The sequence below is a fragment of the Oncorhynchus keta genome, chromosome 36 (genome assembly GCF_023373465.1).
Source record: "Oncorhynchus keta strain PuntledgeMale-10-30-2019 chromosome 36, Oket_V2, whole genome shotgun sequence".
NCBI classification, from domain to species: Eukaryota; Metazoa; Chordata; class Actinopteri; order Salmoniformes; family Salmonidae; genus Oncorhynchus; species Oncorhynchus keta.
The window spans coordinates 17,816,536-17,838,846 of NC_068456.1; the positions used below are offsets into that span (position 1 = coordinate 17,816,536).

The 22,311-nt window shown below is 41.3% G+C and overlaps 1 protein-coding gene across 6 annotated transcripts in view; it reads left to right on the plus strand.

Moving 5' to 3' along the window:
- The first annotated feature begins 1,995 nt into the window (after positions 1–1,995).
- Positions 1,996–22,311, plus strand: part of LOC118369736 (transcription factor COE3-like) — a 78,896-nt gene continuing 58,580 nt past the window's right edge. For 4 of the 6 annotated variants that reach the window (XM_052498607.1, XM_052498610.1, XM_052498608.1 and 1 more), the window contains exons 1-6: positions 1,996–2,700; positions 2,956–3,112; positions 3,393–3,456; positions 3,723–3,778; positions 5,445–5,518; positions 7,172–7,240. In XM_052498607.1, coding sequence (XP_052354567.1) covers positions 2,570–2,700; positions 2,956–3,112; positions 3,393–3,456; positions 3,723–3,778; positions 5,445–5,518; positions 7,172–7,240 — 551 coding nt within the window. In that variant the 5' untranslated portion in view covers positions 1,996–2,569. The remainder of the gene's footprint in view (positions 2,701–2,955; positions 3,113–3,392; positions 3,457–3,722; positions 3,779–5,444; positions 5,519–7,171; positions 7,241–22,311) is intronic. The other 2 variants (XM_052498611.1, XM_052498612.1) reach the window with 1 other exon arrangement.

Consider the following 22,311-nt stretch of genomic DNA (forward strand, 5'->3'; position numbering starts at 1 on the left):
TTTCACTTACGTTCAATGTGGTAGGCCCATATATGCTACAATTAACTTTTTTTCGATGAAGAAATAGTTGTGGCCTATGTGGCAAGTTGATTAAGACCCATTGATTGATATAAATAATAGATCAATAATAGATATCAGATTCTTCATCCGTAAACGTGTAGTGTTATCAAATGGGAGATCAACAAACAACAGAATTTGATTTGGAACGTGTGATTGTAATATTCTCCTAATGGTGGCGAGCGCATTTTCCACGCTGTGTGCCCACCATGCAGATGATCCCGGAGAATGAGCCGAGACGGATTCAGGCTCCTCGCCTGTGTGTGGAGCAGCTGACTGCCTCTCGCCACGTCCAGATGGCTTCTGAACACAGATTTGCATTCATTTTCCTCTAATATCTTCTGAAATAGCGGGGCAGCTGCATTTGTTGTCAAATACGGTTTAAAGCCTCCTTTCAGGACAGCATCGTTACCTACGTGACGGGTGTGGAGATCCATTTTCCCTCTCAAGTCAACAGTATCAGATCTAAGAGGATTTGTCTCAACGTCTCCTAATTTGATAATCAGATTTAAATCGAATTGGTGCGTGTAATTAGGGGTTAAGTTCTAATAAACGACTGAAGCCATGTTAAAAAAAAACAGTATGGCTAGGCCAAAGTTCTGTAAAGAAAGATAGGTTGGCAATCTCAAATGAACAGACAAATTTGCTCTGTTCTGCTCCCCAGCCTGTTTTATATTTGTGTTCATAGAAGAATGACAGTACAAAATTAAAAATGAACTGGTAAATGGGCATTTACTTGCTTGTCTGATCAAAAAATGTACTGTCCATACATTTTAAATAATTTAATTTTAACGCATGTATAAGGATATATATCTTATTATGCGGAGTGGCAATAAGGCAATAGATCTTGAAAGAGGTGAAAGCAACAGCTTATTATTCACTTATCTTTGGCAGCAGCTATTAACCCTCAACACCAGATAGATTGCTGAGGATACATCTCTTCCTCTCTCCTCCCCCCATTCCCTCCCCCTCCTTCACATATTCACCCTCAATAAGGTGAAGGGTTTTCTGAAGCTATGGCTCGGACATGGACTCTCCTCCAATTCATCAAAACATCATACTACTTATGACGCCTACTGTCACGAGATGAAAATAAGACACGATACCTTATTGTCCCCGATAATGTTTAATACAAGGCGATCCGGATCTTGTTTACATTAGAGGTCAGGGAATATAAATGGAATGAAATTGCACTCATTATGTTTTCCTGATTCATAATATAATTTGGAACATACCCTAAATGAGTGGTGGTAAACTCATTATCCACTTTCATTATTCTTATCATTTTGTTTGATAAAAACGTTTAATATCTGCGTCGCTGTAGATTAATTAAAGCACAGTCAGTTTACCTACTCGGCCTTATTCGAGGTTCTTAGTCGATGTCGTTTTCGATGAAATATAGGCTACATTTGAGATTAAACAAAGATATGACACGAATTTCAATATTTTAATCTAAAACATGATTTATGTAGGCCTAACATATGGGCCTATTAAATATTTTCGTTAGCTTAGCACACATTAGTGAATTCTCTGCCGGCCATGTCAATCGTATGTGTCATAATACTCCCAATTAAATAACCTAATTAAAACATGAAAATGCTTAATTACAAATCTTCTGAAAAATATAATGTACCATAATTTAAGCAAGCGTTCACAATAGACAAATGACCATTACAGGAATAGCTTTTTAATATAGTGAATGGATGTTGTGTGACGGTCACACCTCGTTGGATTCATATCATTGAAAAAAAATCAACTCACCACATTGCAAGAGGAAAGTAGAGCGAGTGTTCTCAGGTTGCTTCTAGGCTATACTCGTATAGTATAGCGCCAAAGCATGACAGGAACAGTCAGAGCTCCATATATGGTAAAAGCTACGCCCCATGAGCGTCATATTCTGACAGAGCCTCTCCCGTGGGTTTAGAGTTTTGGCTCCCGGGAAAGATTTCAGTCCTCGGGGAAAGAGGGCTTAGTTTTGCATGTTCCCATCCATCCTGCACGACGCGAAAGGCCCCTTATCCACCTCTCCTGCGTACCGGGAACACCTCCACGGTGATCAGCTACTGCGTGTGTTTGTCTTTTGGTGAAGCAGCACCTTTCCATTTCAGGAGTGGTTTATTCAACAGTGTCCTGAAGGTTTTGGATGTGGTGCTTCAAGGATGTCGCTACTTTGAGAGCATCATCCACACACAAACAACAACCATCGATTTTTTTTGTCAATAAGCATAACAAAAAGAAGGAACAATAGCCTAAAAAAAATCATAGTCTGTTGAACAAGTCACTTTTCCGGTCTGTGGATACCACACCAACTAAGTAGAGTACTTTGAGAATTGTTCACATCGCTGCAACCCAGGACGGACTGAAGAGGGAGGCGAGACCTGAGGACCGGGTTTTTTTCACCTTGCAAGGCTGATACCGCACTTACGACATCCCGTAAACCCTCAAGGATAACACTTTTGGACGTTTATTTACCCAATTTCACAGGAGGCTCATTGCACGTAAATTGTTCTAAATGTTCGGGATTCAGGAAACTATATCACGGGGTGGGACAACGATGAAGGAGGAACCGCTGGGTGGGCTGAATTCAGTCCGCTCATGGATGCACACAGCTGGGGTGGTTGATGCGAACACAGCCGCCCAAAGGTACGCATGCCAAATCATCTGATTTTCTCACGCATTTTTCATATCGACCCTCACTATCCTGTATCAATTACGGTCTCCCAATGCACCCCTTCGACTCTCCTCTCTTTCATTACATCATATTACCCCTATTGTAACAAATCAAGAAATCTCTCGTACTCTAACGTGCTTCCACGTCTTCACTGTTTTCATCAGCTCCACCATCTATCCCCCGTGTCTGATACTTAACCGATATGGTCTCTTGTTTTCTCCCCGCAGCGGTGTTGGCTTGGCGCGGGCACATTATGAAAAGCAGCCGCCTTCCAACCTCAGAAAATCCAATTTTTTCCATTTCGTCCTGGCACTGTACGACAGACAGGGTCAACCCGTTGAGATTGAAAGGACAGCTTATGTGGACTTTGTGGAGAAAGATAAAGTAAGCGCTGCATTAGAATATAATTTATTGAATTTCATAATCTGTACTTTGAAATTAACTTGATATATTTAGAGATGTGTGTGGGTCAGTAAGGCAGGTCACGTGCAATATCGACGTTTTTTAACCCCATTCGTCGATGACAGGAGAGTGAGTGGTTGTCAGAGCTAAATCTTATTTTTGACAAATTATACATTTTAAATGATGAAATATCAGACAGTTAGATATATAGATAGATGCTTTATTTTCAACTCACCATCATCTCATTGTTGATTCTTTTCAGGAACCAAACGGTGAAAAAACGAACAATGGGATCATTTACAAAGTACAGTTGTTGTACAGCAATGGTGAGTGAAACAATTATTTTCATCAATTCAGTATAACCCAAAAGATAAAGGCTATAAATAATAATAAGGATAATAATAATTTACAATTAATTTATTTGCAAAATAATTATTTATATTTACATGGTAAAATTATGTATTATGTATTATTATAGTTTTAGAAATTGTCTCGGTTAAAAACAAACAAATATTTTTGGGGTCATCAAATGTACATCTCATAGCCTTTACAGCCCTACCTCTGTCTTAACTTGGCATATTTGTTCCCCCAGGCGTCAGAACAGAACAGGATATTTTCATACGGTTAATCGATTCCATGACGAAGCAGGTATAAGCTACTGTTACGCATATATTCATACAGCTTGCTTACGCTAGAGACATTGCTTCTAAACTTCACCTGCATTCTTCACGCATGCATACTATAGGCTAGGCCTCTTCACGAGAGCGTTTTCTTTATGCAATCATGCATTGACTGAAATTGCATTATAGACAGCATGTAGACATATAGCATGTTTTTGCGCAACTCTTAAGTAAGAATTAATCAAGCACTAAGTTACCATAAGCTTAGCCTGTAATTGTGTGCCTATACAATATAAATGGATGGTTTGTAATGCTGGTGCTTTCTGCCGATACGGATAAAGTGTATCAATAGAATAATACATAAACGTTTTTTGTTTACATATGAGATATCATTGGCTATTGTGTAATAAAGTAGGCTATTTTATTGTTTTGGAGTTACAAGTAGGCCCAAGTCATGCTTACTTGTTGAGTCCCTTATTCTAATCTGTGACTTTTAGGCATGTTGCTCGGCTTGACCCATATTAGGCAAAACATAACTAGGCCTAATGTTTGGAAAGAGATTCTGAAATAGCTCCTATAGTTAAAGCATTTCCATTCTTATAATAATTCTCGAAATTACACCCCTAATCTCCTTACATTAAGGTAACTACACATCTGTAAGAGAGGCCTTATCTGATATTTTTCAACCATGGTGGTTGTTATTACTACTAATTTACCGAGGGTTACAGCAGATCATCTGAATAGAGCTGTTAAAGCTTCCACCACTCAGAGGGAAAATTCCTCTGCGAATGATCCGAATCAATGACGCAGAACAAGCAGTTTATGGATTTCTCTGTTTCTGCAGCTGCAAATAGCGACATAAATCAAATCAATATAGATAATCGTACAGTGCTCAACAAATAAAAACAGAGCCATCAAAAAAGTAAAGTGGGGTTCAATCCCAGTAAGAATATGACGTCAACATTTCAGAGTGTAATTGTGTATTTTTTCCTCCTAATCATATAGGCCCCACTTTTAATTCAAAATGTCTTAATTTAATAAGTAAGTGCTATACTGAAAATATGGCAAGTTACAGTGCCGTATAATATGCCAGGTAGCCTAGTTCACTAAAGGGGAGCAAAGTGCCTCTCTTCAAAATAGAGGGAGGGAGGGAGCGAGAGCGGCACAACTGATAGCTACACACCATCTGTTTCAGCCAATGCTTAAAAATTACTCAACCGTACTGCCAGACACCGCTTTTTATCCACGGAAAGATCATTGTTAGCAGCTCAAAATAAACAACAGATTGCCCATTAACACTTTCCCCCAAATATCCACAGATTATAACCATATTGATGACACTTCATTGAAACTTCCCATATAAAGCTTATTCACATAGGCAATGTGTTATTACAAAAATATATAATAATACTATTACTTACAATAATAATACATATTATTATCTGCTATTATCATTTGACAGACATTGTAACATGTTATCATTTTCGTGCCTTTGCAACATTACACTTGTTGTTTTTTCCACCAATAACAATATAGCCTATTTGTTTTTTGGACTCAAGTGTTTTTGATTATTCGGTTTTATTAAACATAATGCCCTTTATATTTAGGCTACTATAAAGTTGATTATATACAGTGGCTCATGTATTCAGATATTTAATGTAGACTACACATTTGTGTCTTTATTTTTTCCAAAGGCGATTATATATGAGGGTCAAGACAAAAACCCTGAAATGTGCAGATGTCTTCTTACACACGAAATTATGTGCAGGTAAGTGTTGCTTTTTTCACTCCACGAACTCAAAGCTGTTGAAGAAGTATACAGTTATACATTTTCTCCCCATACTTGTTTATTGTATTGGCATATGACACGGAGTAGGCCTACAAGGAGTGGAGTACAAACAGACTGGTACCCGGCTAGTTGTAGCCTACAGGGCCTCTTAGTGAATCTATTAGTCTGATGCCAGCGAGTCTGCGCCTCAAAACATGGAGTCAAGTCTTGGTTGATCCCACATATCATCAGTGACCAGCGTGCTTTTTAAGCGTCATTTAACCACGCAAATCTCAAGGTCTCATGTGTCATGTCCCTCTGCTATTCAACGGTGTCATTGATACTAAAAGGAAACACGTATTTTGTTGTTATTGTTGAGCTCAGCGTGATCTTTGTGAGCGGTTACTGAATTCGGATACTCTCGGTTAACCTTTCTTTTGTTGCACCGGCGCATTGTTAAAGTTTTTGAGAGCAAGTGCACCGAACGAGAACTGAGAATGATTAGCCTTAAAACATTTTTTTTAAAACTCGTCACTCATACAACTTGTTATACATGCATCTATCACTTATTTGTGAGGCGTGGAATTTGGTGCGCTCTAGATATAATCTTACTGTCAGTGTCAAAGAGAAAGTGTATTCTGTAGTGGGAGGCAGGTAGCCTATAGCAATAACCTAAAGGTCGCTGGTTCGTATCCCAGAGACGACTCGGTGAAACGTCTGTGGATGTGCACTTGAGCAAGGCACTTAACCCTAATTGCTCCTGAAATTCGCTCTGCATAAGTGTGTCTGTAAAATGTAATAAGACTTACTGAAGGCTATCATCCTTAAAGAGGCCATGAGGTTATAAGTATCCTATAGGCCTGCTCCATGAGAGTATTCTTCTGATCTTTTTTTGCTCTGGTAAAACATTAAGTACATTGTTGCACTAATATGCAGTATTAGAGTAAAATACACTACATGTTGTGGAAAATACACATCATGTAATTTGAATGATATAATGGACTCACAGTAGCTTTTAAAATGCATTATCTTTCTTCCCTTGCCATATGGCTTTAATCAATCTCATTTGGACCTGTGGCCATTATACAAGTATACATTTTCATTTCAAATGGTAAGCAGCAGTATATTTGTGTTTGATTTCAGGTTTAATTAAATCTCCAATCAAAGAACTGGAGGTATACTATAGGTTTAGAGAAAAGATGGTGGAAACATGTGGTGGAGGATAGATTAGTGCTTTTGAGTCCATAATTGATAAATGCCCCGCAGAAATATTGGTTGAGGGTGGCATCTTGCATCTCCCCCAGAAATAGCAGCTTGGCAATTAGAGGTAAACAAAAGCTGAAGCTGTGAAAAGTGACTCCCCTGCCTCCTGGCCCAATCCCCCTTCTACTTTCCTTCCCCTCTTTTCCAGCGCTAAGGCAAACGCTGTACCACAAAATGTGTTTTTTTGCCATTTTAATTATCCATCAGAATCCATGACAGGATAGATTTAGTGTACTGTATTTCTCTATTATTTTTTGTGTTTGAATTTAACACAATGACGTGTTGCCTTAGAAGGCAGCATACATTTTGAAGGATCTAATATTTACTCTATGGTCTTATAAACAGTAACAGCCACTGTGCTGATCTCAAACACACTCTTTCTTCCCCTAGCCGGTGTTGTGATAAGAAGAGCTGTGGCAACAGGAACGAGACTCCGTCAGACCCTGTGATCATCGACAGGTAGGCCCTGCTCCATGTCTCCTTCATACTGCTGTGATTGTGATCTGTGTTAGATTCAGCTCTGTTGGGAAGTTAGTGAGAACTCCCCAGTGTTTTGGTGCCCAGGTGGGTTGACTCCAACCTTCTGGTCAACTCTACGGGAACTGTGGCTGATTGCTCTGTGAGCAGGTGAGGGAGGTCTTTCCTTTGCGCTCAGAGGGGAGGTCACCACCTGGAGAGGGGCGTTCAATCACAGGTGCATCACGCGGGGTATTCGTCTAATTAGCGAGGGGTTTATCATGATTTTTGTATCTCATCAATTTTGTTGTCTATTTAAGTAGTCATTATCCAGTGCTACGGTTGTGAGTAAAGGTGGTTAGGGCTCTGTTGTGATATAATAGGAGTTTGTGGCAGTGATTTTTACCGTAACCTTTAGGTTTACAGTATGTACAAATATATGACCGTTTTTGGATATTCAGATAACATATTCAGTGAACATAAACGGCATATTGGCTACTTACATTCCTTCCATCAAGTATTTCTGTTATTCAGACTCCTCTATCTCACGGCTGAAAAAGGAATATGTGTGCGTATGTGCGTGCCCCCGTGTCTGTAGGAGGGACTGTCCTCAGCATTGAGCCCATGTAACTCTCACCATGGAGTACGGAGAGACAGCAATGCTAATGTTTGACTAGCCGGAATCACTGTTTGTTTAGCGGAGAATGCCTGGTATCTGACAGAGGGGACAACTCTCTTATTAGTAATCAAATAGGGCTGAGCAGTTGTTGCCGCCACTCCAGAAGCTTCTCATGTATCAGGAAGTAGGAGCTGCCCAGGATGCCTGCCTGGCTGAATTACCACAGCTACTGCTTCTCTAGACACCTCTCTCTCTCTCTACTAGGAGAGCTGGTGTTCCTCTATTATGTAGGCCTGGATGTAACATTACGTTCCGGCCATTATGTATGTGATTTATATTGAGCAGCTCAAGGCAACACTTATAATTCAAATACATATATAAAGGGCTCTCATAATGTCCTTTATGAAGCTGATTGTCCAATCTATTAGTATTTATTGGATGAAATGTTCACACAAAAACCTAAAGTATGACAGATAAACATCTCACTTATTTCCACTTCTTTAAAGTTTGCTTTGTAGTACTGCCTTGTCGCCAGGGTTGGGGAGTAACTGATTAGATGAAACCAGTTACATGTAGTCTGATTACAAAAAAAATGTAACTGTAATCAGTTACGTTACCATCAAAAAAATATTATAATCAGATTACAGGTACTTTTGAAAAACTAGATGATTACTTCTAGGATTCATTTTAAATTCAGAAAGGATGTTTGCAGAACAAAATACATTAAAACAACTTTTTTTTAACAACATTCAGTTTAGCATTGAAACAAGGTACAAGTTTAAGTTTGTTCTACCTGATTGAGGCTGACCACAAGTCAGAGACCACTATGATGACACACCAAATGCGTCTGATGGATCCTTTTAGTCTTCTTCTAATGCCTCTTAAGGAGAATGTAATCCAAAAGTAACTGAAAGTAATTAGATTACGTTACTGAGTTTGGCTTAATCCAAAAGTTATGTTACTCATAAAAATTTTGGACAAGTAACTAGTACCTGTAACAGATTACATTTAGAAAGAAACACTTTCCAACCCTGCTCGCCACTTTCATTGCGTTGAGTTTCACACTCTATTATTCTTAATTCTGTGCACTAAAACATGTAACATAAGTACAATAGCCAAAATGAAAGCATGGAGAATTACCGTCAAAGAGGAAAAAAGGAGAAGCGGATGGATATTGTAAACTCAACCGTCTCAGAAAAAAGGCTCAGATTTTCATTGTGACAGGAGTGAATGGGAGTAGAGTATCCTTTTCCTCACACAATGAGCCGGTCTGTTGAATCACAAAAGCATATGTTCCTCATTAGACCCTCCCGTTGTCTCCATTCCATAACTATGAGCAGATCAGTTCACCCTCCCGGACCCACACTACTTCCCATTGACTTCACACTGACTAAAGGGGGGTGCTCTGGAGTTTTAGGGTTTACACAAAATCACTGAAGTGTACTGTACTGCATGCACATGTCACCCAGTTTACCATCCTGATATAGTAATTTTCAGTGAACATATAAGTGCGATTTTATGACGCCTCATTGTGTTAAACTCTCTTGCTACATCTCTCATTTTCTCATGCAAATTGTGAGTAGCACCTGTGCTGCAGTTGCTTCTGGCTAAAAGTGATTACTTTCAATTGAAGAGACCTGAGAGTTTAGTATGTGAAAAACAGGAGAGAGGTCTGATTTTAAATCAGTAATGTCTTAGGTATCTGCCTACATTACAGTATAAAACATCTAGTTCAGCTCTGCCACATTTCATAGAGAAACAGTAGCATTGCCCAACTGTTAAGAAACAGATTTGGAGTGAATCATGGACGGTGTTGCCTCGCTGTTACATTTTCCCAGATGGTAAGAGGGGAAAGCGCACACAGCTAGCTGGCATGTAGCAAGATATTAACTGGCGTTCCCATGGATCTGGCATATCCGACTGAGTTTGGGAAACTTATCATTCCAAATGTGTCCTATTTTCCTGTGGTCAAGCCAGACATCTGTTTACCCCATTTTCTCTCCCAGTTCGATGCAGATTTTCAGTAATTTTTTTGAAAGGAAAGAATTCTTTAAAAAAAGTTTTTTAGATTTAAGCCTAACAGCTGTCACAGAGTATCAATGCTGGTGGATCTTTAAAGCTGCAATATGTAACTTTTTGGGGCGACCTGACCAAATTCACATAGAAATGTGTGATATAGATCTGTCATTTTCATTGAAAGCAAGTCTAAGGAGCAGTAGATCGGTTCTATGTGCGCTATTTCAATACTTTCCATTTTTTTCTTTCGGTTTTGTACACCAGCTTTAAATAGCTGAAAATACAATATTTTTGGTTTTGGAAAATATATTTCACAGCAGTGTAGATGGTACAATGATACTCTACACTATACTTGCTTGTTTTGTCACATAAACTGAAATTAGGCAAACTTTTTTGCAACCAGGAAATGGCAGAGCGAATTCTGCATATTGCATCTTTAAATATTTCAAATGACTTTTGATGTCATTACATTATTCATATTTGTTTTATAGGGAAAGAAAGTAACTATTTTGTGTGTTAAGGGAAACTATAAACTGCTGGGTAAAGGCTGGTTGTTTTCTGCATTGACTGTACATTTAAAGTCTATTGTGTTCTGTGTGTATTTGCATGCGTAATTTTTCCTCTTCTAATCAGGAAATGAGAATGTTGGAAACTATGTTGGCCCTTGCAGAAACAAAAAGACGCCTACTGAATTTGGTCAATAATTGTATCACTATTGCTATGACTACAGTACTTCGCAGTTGGTTATAATCATATCTTCCCGTTAGGAAGTCAGTGGTGCAACGGATGTCACATCTATAAGCTAGTGACGCCTTAAAGTGAGTGAGGGCGTGGGCTCATCCAGGCAGTCATTTGAGTATCGAGAGTTATAGTGATGAGGTGCCCAATATCTGATTAGCTGGTTTCCCCATTTAAAGTATGTGTAGAGCTGCGTGTGCCAAACATAACTCAATTTGTGATGACTCTCCTGCACTGGTATCGGTCTTCACTCTCCTGCATATTGACTTTGTCTTCTCCTGTGTGAAAGATTATATACATGGTCCAAGCTTACGCATGGATTTTGTAATAAGAAAGAGGAACATGCTGTTGGAAAAAAAGAGAGAAAATGACTCATTCTCTCTGTCAAAGTTCAAAGGTTGTGTATATCTCAGAGGAGATGCAGCAGATTAGGTGAGGATAGCAGAGGAGGGAGTGTGTTTTCAGAGCTCTGGCTGCCCATACATGAATTTTGAATTGAATGTATGTTCACACAGCTTAACATCCGTGTCAATTTACGCTCCCATCCAGAAAGGAGGACTGTGGACCAGACCAAATCATGTCAGCTCCGCTTATTCCAGCTTCAACCGCACTCTCTTTCACTTCCTGTCACAAAGGTCAAAGAGCGCTGACCTCTGGAGGCCGCTCAGCCACTGAATAATTCATGACATTGACTTATTATTTTTTATTTTTCAGTCATCAGCACACATGGTTGTGCTGTGGAAGGGTTTTATTCATTTAGCTCATTTATAAAGGCCTCCACACCTGTTCACATGTTAATGCAATTACTTTTTTGGCCTAATGCAAATTTTGCACTATGTCGCTCATTAGTGCACTGTATTTTCTAAATTACTGTGCGTTATTGTTTATTTGTGGAACACCTACGAGGTCATATCCCAGAGTGCAGTGCACTTGTTGTTGAGTTGTTTGTCAGCAACAAAAGACTCCCGGGTCGGACCATCTCATATGTGGTTTCTCTTCTCTCTACCAACAAATACGAAAATTGGTGTGGTGGTGTGTTCCCATCTGGGTTTTGCAAAACCGTGATTAACTCCCAAGCTGAACAAATGCCAGTATTTATAAGGTCAGCTTTTTGCGTTGGAAATGCTATGTAAATGAGAATCAGCGAAAGGGGACATTAAGCAAAATTAAATTCATTGTCTCCTTTAATGTCATTTACATTTTTGGCTAAGCCCTGGACTGTCAAAGAGGATTTCAGAGACCATTTTAATTACACATGAAAAAATGGGGGGTGTTCTCATAAGAGGCAGTGTTTTGATAACCTGTAAAGAGAGGTCTGTTTATGATTGATTGATGAACCACCTACAGTAAATTACATGTTTCCACTGCATCTTCCATTGCACCATAAACTGTATGTAGTGTTAATTCACCATCCATCCACAAGTGAGAATTATGCAATGCAGAGGTGCAGAGCAATGCACAGGTTGTGTTGTTGTGTTCAATACTGGAGGTGTTTCTCATGGACTCTTTGTATCATTCAGTAGAGGATTTGGACTTGGTTCGGGGATGGTGAATATACAGTTTAGACGTACTAAACAGTGCAGTCGATTAAAGTAGCTGCCTTTGGGGAAAAACACACACACACACACACACACACACACACACACACACACACACACACACACACACACACACACACACACACACACACACACACACACACACACACACACACACACACACACACACACACACACACACACACTCAAACTTTTCATGTTCATGCCTCAACAATATTTCCATCTCCGTGTTTTATTTACGGCTGTTTTCAGTGTAACCTATTTGACAGACGTGAGTTTTTTGACACCCTGTGAGAAAGGAGAGAAGAAACTGGCCACTGAACCCTGGACTGGAGTGATGTTTGGGTGAAAGTGTCTCCTTTTGAGCCAGATTAGGAATAGCAGGAAGTGTTGAGAGTGAAACCTGTACTTGGCAGCTCTCTGTTGGCTTGCACTTGCCGAAAAAATGAAACCCAGACCCTCTTTGCAGCCTTGGAGCCAGAAACTCCTTCCCACTGTTCCAACATCCAGGATTGGGTAATACTGTTCACTAAGCAAAACATGACCTCAAATTAGTATGTTCTGTTTTTTATTCCCTCCTCCCTCATGTCGGTTTTATCACAGTTTGTAAATGTCAAGACATGTACAAAGACGCACAGTATAAATTATATTTTCCAAATGACACTCTCATGTTTGGGTTCACATGAGTGGCGTCGGAAGGTAACATGGTGCCTGGTGTACACGGGGGAGACCCACCTCACTTGTATAGGATTCCCCATGGGCATCAGCTAATGGCAAGACTTGACAACAGCACAGAAGATGGGGGTGTTGTGTTTTACTAGTGCTGAGCAGGGGTGATGACTTTAACATGTGTGCAGAGAGAGCAGGAGATGTGTGTTTATTAAAGAGAGAGAGAGAGAGAGAGAGAGAGAGAGAGAGAGAGAGAGAGAGAGAGAGAGAGAGAGAGAGAGAGAGAGAGAGAGAGAGAGAGAGAGAGGTGTGCTGTACAAGAAATAAGTCTGGACCAACAAAGTGAGGGATTCGGCTCCAGCTTGACGGCACTGAAAGACGAAACATGGTTCCACATGTGTTGAGAAAGAGCAGTCCATCTGTCCATGGAGACAACCCCTCTCCCCCTCTCCTTCTCTCCCCCTCTCTTCCCCCATTTTACTCCCTTGGTTCACTGCATTGACAGAAAAAGGCCTGAGCTGGGGCGATGGGATGAAGGCATGGGCAAAGAGCAACACTGGACCTCAATCACACACACACACATGCATGTGTACATATGCACCCTTGTGCACACACACACATATTTTTGATTTATAAAACGAGTGATATTTCTTTGTAATAATTTTGATAGTTTATATTTTCCAGCTTCGGTTTCACTGTCTCCTATTACATCCAATAACTCTGTGGAGTACCATGGTGACACTGTACATTAAGTTGCTCTAAAAGACGATTACAATCAAGCATAATATTGGGAAATTACTATATATTGTGATGCTGTAGAATATAATGTATAAGTGGAATACAGTACACAATGAAAATTGTACTTGAAAATGAAATCAAACCTAAATAAAATGTCGCTCTAGCTCCAATTATTCTAGCTCCAACAGCCGTCCTTTATAATTAGACTCTGTAGCTGTTTAGTCTTTGTTTGGTTTCTTAATGCGTTAATAATGGTACAAATGCTTTTTCAAACATCCTCGGCTCCTATGAATCAAATTTAGGTCACCCGTCGTACTGTTTTTACATGCTTTTATTCATTTGAAAAAATATTTCCTTTCTTTCTTTTGGTGTGTTCTCACTCCCATTAAATCCTTATTAGGTTCCCCCTAATTGTCAAACTAACTGTTGGGTCAACCTCAGTCGTATCTGGCCGTAAAACAGCACATTAGGCCCTGGTGAGGGATATATGTGGTATTTCATCGGAGATGGAGTAATGCTGGGGTTTTATGGTTAAGTACCAGTTCACGCCCACGCCATTTGTTTCGCATTAGGCTGGAGGTTTTGTAAATCAGATCAATATGTTTGCCGTGATGTGATTCCTTGCCGGGATCTCCCGAGTCGTTCTTTCCTCCACTACTTTTCTTATGGGACCGGTTGTCGATGCACACTCACTCCACCCACCCCTCCCATCCATCTCTCTCTCTCTATCCCTCCCTCCATCTCCACCTCAATCTATTTCCATTTTCTGAATGTAGCAATTTGTAGTGTGACATGGCTGAGATTAGGATGGGATGCAGTCGGAGGCGGATTGCATTGGACATGGTCCTGCTCCCATGGCGTGGGGTCACATGACAAAGATGGGGAATTGTGGGATGGGGTCATCAGTTACCTCGAGGAAACGAGCGGGTCTTCTGGTCGCTCCGATGGCCCCCGGGGGTGCCTGGGATAGATCCGAGGGAAAGCCCCAGAGAAAGTCCTGAACCAGTGTCATTTATTAAAAGTGACAAGTTATTTCTAAGTATAGTTCCTTTTTCTTTTTTGCCCTCTGTCCACAAATCACACAGATATGATAACTGTAAGGATGACCCCCTCTTTTTACATATACACATCTTCCATTCAGTCTGGGAACATTTTGTATTCTGTTTAAGGACCTAGTTATTATTGTTTGAAATCAGGAATTATTAACAGCTATGAAAATATTTCAATATGCGTTCAAAAGTTTGTTGTAAAACGTTTGTCTTTGTAAATGAAAACCATCTTGTTGCATCTAAAACAATCCACTTCAACATCTATTTTGGTGGCGTAGTCAGATTCTCATAATTCTTATATTACTGTAAAGCGTAATATTAGATTTTCTTAAACGATATTATTGTATTCTACAATGAGCCTCCTTTCCCCTGTGGAGTGGTGTGGTCCTTTTGACCTCCTCCCCCTCCCCCTTTACAGCCGGCCCCAACTGCGTTAATGATATATGACAGAAATTTCCTTGTGCTGGTTCAGTGGCAAGAAAGGTCCTGGCTAGTCTATATCAATCCATCTGTCTTATGTCCCCATGTCTTCAGTTACCGCTTGATGGAAACCTGCTGCTGCCTCCTCTTGCCAATTGAAATCAGATCTCCTCTACAGCCCGGTGTAATATTGATCCATATTCAACACCCAAGCTGCCAATCAATCACTATTGATTTACAATAAAAAACACTCCTATGCTTGTTCAGCACCACATTCGATGTGGTGGAAGAAAAAACAGCATTGTGCCTTTACCATGCAGGGACCAGAGCAATATAAATATGTGAGGAAAGGAAAATGTATTCTTGGTTTGAAACCATGACAACATGGTTAGTGTACACCATCAAGTGCTTACAACAGAAACAATGTTCCACTCCAGTCATGTGAAACGACGATCCACTCTAGTCATGTGAAACGACGATCCACTCTAGTCATGTGAAACGACGATCCACTCTAGTCATGTGAAACGACGATCCACTCTAGTCATGTGAAACGACGATCCACTCTAGTCATGTGAAACGACGATCCATTCCTGTCATGTGAAACGACGATCCACTCTCGTCATGTGAAACGACGATCCATTCCTGTCATGTGAAACGACGATCCACTCTAGTCATGTGAAACGACGATCCACTCTCGTCATGTGAAACGACGATCCATTCCTGTCATGTGAAACGACGATCCACTCTAGTCATGTGAAACGACGATCCACTCTAGTCATGTGAAACGACGATCCACTCTCGTCATGTGAAACGACGATCCACTCTCGTCATGTGAAACGACGATCCACTCCAGTCATGTGAAACGACGATCCACTCTAGTCATGTGAAACGACGATCCACTCTAGTCATGTGAAACGACGATCCACTCTAGTCATGTGAAACGACGATCCACTCTAGTCATGTGAAACGACGATCCATTCCTGTCATGTGAAACGACGATCCATTCCTGTCATGTGAAACGACGATCCACTCTAGTCATGTGAAACGACGATCCACTCTAGTCATGTGAAACGACGATCCACTCTAGTCATGTGAAACAAACCAATAACAATTGTTTAATGGGACAACATTTCTATTAGGAGTCATGTATTGAAGAAGTCCTGCCCTGTTTATAAATTAGCATATATCTCTATTGCAGTGGGGAAGTATAACTGTCATGTCAAATCTGTCTGAAATATAAATGGAAGGCGTTAGGCTTTAAATGTGGGTTCAGCCATGTGCACTTCAGATTGATTTCTACATGTTAATACAATGACAAGACTTCCTGTGGCTTGATATGAATTGGCCTCTCGTTATCCCACCCTCATACACAGACATGCTCTCTCCCTCCCACACCCTCACTATTAGAGCCCAGTGTTGAGTATAGAGCAGCCTTAGTAGCTCCTGATCATGTCTTAGTCCTCCCCCCCGACCCACTGTCAAATAACTGTTCCCATCCAGCCGGTCCGAGTCCCGGCGCAGGCCCATGGACATCTGAAATATATTATCCCCAATCTCTGACATCCAGGAGTTTACAGTTTTATAATGATGGGGAAAACCACATGTCCCTGGAGGGAGCGCACATTTTTGGGATACCTCCCCATCTGTTTGGTTCTAAACTCAGGCCGGACCAACAGGACAGCACGGCACATTTTACCAGCCCTGGTCCAGCCAGTCTGGAACTCATTACATTGTGTGATAAGGCAAATTCAATATTCGTTCCCTCCTCAGTGACTGTGGCACCGTCTCTCGCCTGGTTGTCCCTGTGTATGTACTGGTTGTTTGTTTGTCCTGGAGAGGCTGACTGAGGGTTAATGCAGGGACCGGGCCAGCCAGGTTGGAGGCGACGCTAAACCTGAGCTGCCTGGCATTGCTCTGCTCTCTCACGGCTGGCCTTGTTTGGACTGCAGCTCCGGTTTGCTTTCTTAGAGGGAAGCTGAGCCCTCATAATCACTGGTCCTTCCTTTGGATGGGGAGCGTTGCACAGACAGGAGGGAGTGATGACATAGTCCGAAAGGCCTTGCCAGTCCACCGTCGTGCTCTTAGCATATTTATTTTCTCTGCTCATTGTATGGTTTAAGTCACATCGTATTATGTTCGACCCTTATGCACGTGCAGATCACTCTGATGGGATGAGGTATATGCTATTGACCTGTGGGCTTTGTCTTCACAAATCATTGTGGGGATTACTGACTGGCTGACCTGAGTGTAATCTTTATCAGTCTAAATGACCATATCCTCTGCTTTTGGCTGCTTCATACGTGAACTGATAGACCCTTGACAGATAGAGGAAACCTGACCATTTTCAGAGGATACTTGTAAGATCTTAACCGTTTCAATATAAGAACAAGTGTTCTTCTTGTTTTAGACTACCGAACGGGGCCGCCGGAAAACGTGTGGCGGGACGGCATTTGCCACAGCACTTTTCAATCAGGTGTGGCAGCGCCACACCACTTTTGATTTAGTTTAATAACATATATCGACACAAAATAAAATATATTGAGACAAAGCATTAAAAAGAGGGGCAAAGTGCTGTTTTTTAGACCAATTTGCCTCATGATTTGTCAACTCACACACACTGAGTGCTGCTGCAGGCTCTTTGCATGTCTTGACCAATCAGATTAACGGAAATCACAGATCGTGCAGGCCGGGCACCCCGCTCTCCACTTACCTCCAGTATTTATTTAGCAAGCATTGATAAGACATCACTCCCAACAGACACAAGCAAAAACTCTTCCATAAATGTAGCAGCGTATACATCTAAACATTAGAGATCTGACATGCTGTTTTGCATGGAAGTGAGACATATTTTTCATTCTGATCAACTGTAGGCTACTATCAACAGCAGCTGCATAGTCTAGCCTACTCTGCGCCCTGTCCCTCTAGCCAGGGTAAACAAAGTGGTAACATTGTGTCTTTATAGCCCATTTGTTTTTGAGAATTTGGTTTATATTCAAACTTGGGTTGACTAGGCAACCTAGACTTTTTCAATCCCAAATGATTAACTGGAATTAATCAATAAACACAATAGCTAACAGACTGTGAGGAAATGTTTCATTAGGCCTACAGTTGCATAGGGAAGGACAACACAATGTAAACCTGGATAAAGCAAGCTCAGCCCAGTGAGTTTTATTGTCCAATCATGTTGCTTTCTCTGTGTCTGTGTATAGGAAACCCCCCAATCCTTCTTTATTCAAATATAATTCATATGAACAAGTACAAGGTTGCTGCAGTTTGACAGGTTTTTCATCCTCCCCAAGTTCACAAGTTTTTCCAATAGATTTTTTCAAAGGATGTGACCACGATTACAAAAACTCTGGTCCCATCACAGCCCATGTTGTAACTTTTTTACAACAGATGAATCACATAATACTGTATTAGCTACAAAGTTGTAACTGGTTCGGTTATCAGATCAGGAAAAACTACTGGTCTCCGAATAGTTTTCCCGCCACACCACTCTGAGACCTGTTGTGCCACGTCTGCTACCGAGAAAGTTTTATTCAAATGCCACTGTTGTGTTTTGTTATTGAAATGGCTTGTCGAATCGAATAGGGTCAACCTGGCCTGACATTACAATCTCATTGTAACCAGTGGAGAGTGAAAGACAATAGCAGTAGTGTAGCTTCACCAGAACACAGTGAGATTGAAGGAGGGGGGCAGAGTGAGTGGCTCCTCCAGATGGAGATCCAGGATAACAGCCCTTTTCCAAGGATTCCATAATAGGAATCTACCCAGGCTCGCATTTTAAGTTGTGCAAACCACGAGGAATGAGCAGAGAGAGAGAGAGAGAGAGAGAGAGAGAGAGAGAGAGAGAGAGAGAGAGAGAGAGAGAGAGAGAGAGAGAGAGAGAGAGAGAGAGAGAGAGAGAGAGAGAGAGAGAGAGAGAGAGAGAGAGAGAGAGAGAGAGATAGGGATAGTGGAGATTATGTGGAGTGAAATGGACAACCCACATGGCTTCACCTCTCTTGTGCAAGTGCCAAATAGACACTGTCAGGAAAGTCTCAGGTCATGTGGTCTACAATAGTCAAAGAACAGCCTTGCAAAAAGGGCTCTTTTTTTCAGTCACAGAGGTGCATGACAAGATTTGTTTTTGTTTTCTGTTGGGAAAGGTGAAAGTATGACATGCAGTTCAGGAAGGTCAGTGTTGGGGTTAAGAGGTCGCAACCTCTTTGGTACCTGAGCAATCTCATATGGTTTAGCCTTTTCTCAGGCTCTTCTAAAATGGGGTTGAAAGATGTGTGTGTGTGTGTGTGTGTGTTTGTGTGTGTGTGTGTGTGTGTGTTTGTGTTTGGTTGAATGGTAGGTTCCCTAGTGATCTATCATCAGCAGCAGAAACACAGATAGGATGGCAGCTACTGCAGCTAATCAGCGTAAGACAGATTGGCAGGACTTTCTCAGTTAAGATGCATAACACCAGGAACAGAAGGAGTCAGAAAGACTGAGTACAGTGGTTGTTGAACGTTGACCTCTCATACAAATAAAGAGTATGTAGAACAACTGTATAATCATCCAATGAAAATGCTTTTTCCTAACCAAAGTGTTTTCTTCTTGTCATACATAACAATTGGCTATTATTTTTCTTGTGTCAGTTCTACCAAACATAACGTAGTCGTCCCCCAATGTCTCTAAAGCTGCATTTTTCTCAAAGATAGTCTATTTGTGTACAGATTGGCCTGTCACTTTGTGAAACAACATTCCTGATGTTTTATTGTTGCTCTGCCATCACCCTCTCTTCCTGTTTACAAAGTGGTTTTTTGTCGTTTGAGGGAAGTAAACTTCATCAGGTCGACACTGAGGTGTGCTTCTCATGTCACTCAGTGGAGCTTTCCCCTAATGAAATGCTGCATACAGATTTTTGCCTGCGGGCTCAGGGGGATAAGACCGTGGAAACAGAATGAAAAGAGCCCCTTTCCACATTCACACACACACACAAAAACACACACACACACACACACACACACACACACACACACACACACACACACACACACACACACACACACACACACACACACACACACACACACACACACACACACACACACACACACACACACACTTGCTTGAGTGCATCCATGTGAAGAGATCCAAATCTGCAATTTATTCAAATATTGATATTTCTACTTGTCAGGAGAAAGGTGCCTTGAAATTTCCTCTGAGTACTCCTGTCATAAAAATGGCAAAAAATATGTCAGATCATTCATAAATGGAGTTCAGCACTCTGAAGTCAGTAGGGAACAGCAAAATATATATATATGCTTGTCAATGAAGAATAGGAGCAATATTAAAGAGACTAACACTTCCTCTTCCATCATGTCAAGGAATCAGCCATTGCAGGCCCATAGTGTAAACTTGTGTAGCAGTTTGTGTGTGTGTGTGTGTGTGTGTGTGTGTGTGTGTGTGTGTGTGTGTGTGTGTGTGTGTGTGTGTGTGTGTGTGTGTGTGTGTGTGTGTGTGTGTGTGTGTGTGTGTGTGTGTGTGTGTGTGTGTGTGCATAATATATTTGAATGTGTACATATGTATGTATATTTATCTTCATGTGAATGAGTGTGTGTGCAGGCCATGTTGTGACTCCTGCTTAGATCTGTTTGTTGTCTCCTCTATCGAGACACACCATTTCCCATCCTGCTTCAGCCAATGGGAGCGTGGCCCCCCTGCAGAGGTCCGTAACTGGACGCTGCCCTCCATGTGGTTTGAATTAGGGCCCCTGAAGCTGTGAAGGACGCCTCGAATGACGTGAGGCACTCACACACAAATTCCAATCTGCTGAACGGTGGTGGAAAATAGTTTTTTTTTCGGGAAACCTCCACGATTTTTTTGGCTCGGGCCAGGGGCGATTAAAACAGGGTGGAAACCAATAACTCAATGAATCATGACCATTTGTCCTATGAGGTCTGCCTCACTCAGTCACACCCACATGCCCGTCCAAATCAGCTCTCTCAGATTAGAGCTTTTCAAACTAAACCAGAGAAAAATCTTGTTCAGTATTCCCTTGGCTGAATGGAAGTCTCAACACTGGGAGCAGATGAGGCAGACAAGGTTCAGATAATGCATGAGGCAGACAAGGTTCAGATAATGCATGAGGCAGACAAGGTTCAGATAATGCATGAGGCAGACAAGGTTCAGATAATGCATGAGGCAGACAAGGTTCAGATGCATGAGGCAGACAAGGTTCAGATAATGCATGAGGCAGACAAGGTTCAGATAATGCATGAGGCAGACAAGGTTCAGATAATGCATGAGGCAGACAAGGTTCAGAAAAAAGACAAGGTTCAGATAATGCATGAGGCAGACAAGGTTCAGATAATGCATTTCAGATAATGCATGAGGCAGCTTTTATGCCATTTAGCAGACTTTTATCAGTCATCATGTGTGCATACATTCTACGTATGGTTCAGATAATGCATGAGGCAGACAAGGTTCAGATAATGCATGAGGCAGACAAGGTTCAGATAATGCATGAGGCAGCGAGGCTCCATTGTGCGAAGGCGATACAGAAAAGGATCCAGTATCTCTCTCCGTTGGTCATGTGACACTAGAGTTCATAGCTGTTGACGAGGAGCGGTTTGGCACAGTTTGGGACCCATCTGGGTGGCGCAGATACCCAGACAGAGGAGCTATTTTACAGCTAGGCATCTGTGTGGCTGAAGAGATATTTAGCATATGCTGCTATACCGGAGAATATGCTTCCACATTGCCAGTCATAGATTAGTGCTTATTTCCTAAAGCTCCATGGAAACTCTGATAGATGCAGTACAATACAAAGTTGGCTACGTGAATAATAATTGTTGTATCTTTGTTGCTTTGGTAGAAAACACATCCTATTCGACTTTGTAATGACTCCGTTGATTTAAAAAATATATATATAAAAAAATGAATGAAACTATATCATTTTCACTATTTATTTCACTGTAGCCTGCAATCACTCCTGCAACCCTGTACATGTGACTAATCAACACTGAATCTGAATTTCTGGATCTGAATCTGAATGGCTAATGTAAAGGCTAGGACCGTGGCTGGCAGGTTGAGACAATGCCTGTCCATCTCCATCTACCTGCATGCCACCTTTCATACAGTGTGTCCACAGTGGTGGTGGGGGGGGGGGGGCATGCTCAGTCGTCTGGGCTGCAACACGGACCAGTGCTCTGCTGACAGGGAGAGAGAAAACGTTTACCGCCTCAGTCCTCCATTAACTCCGTGAAGACACTTGAAAATAATGATATGGAT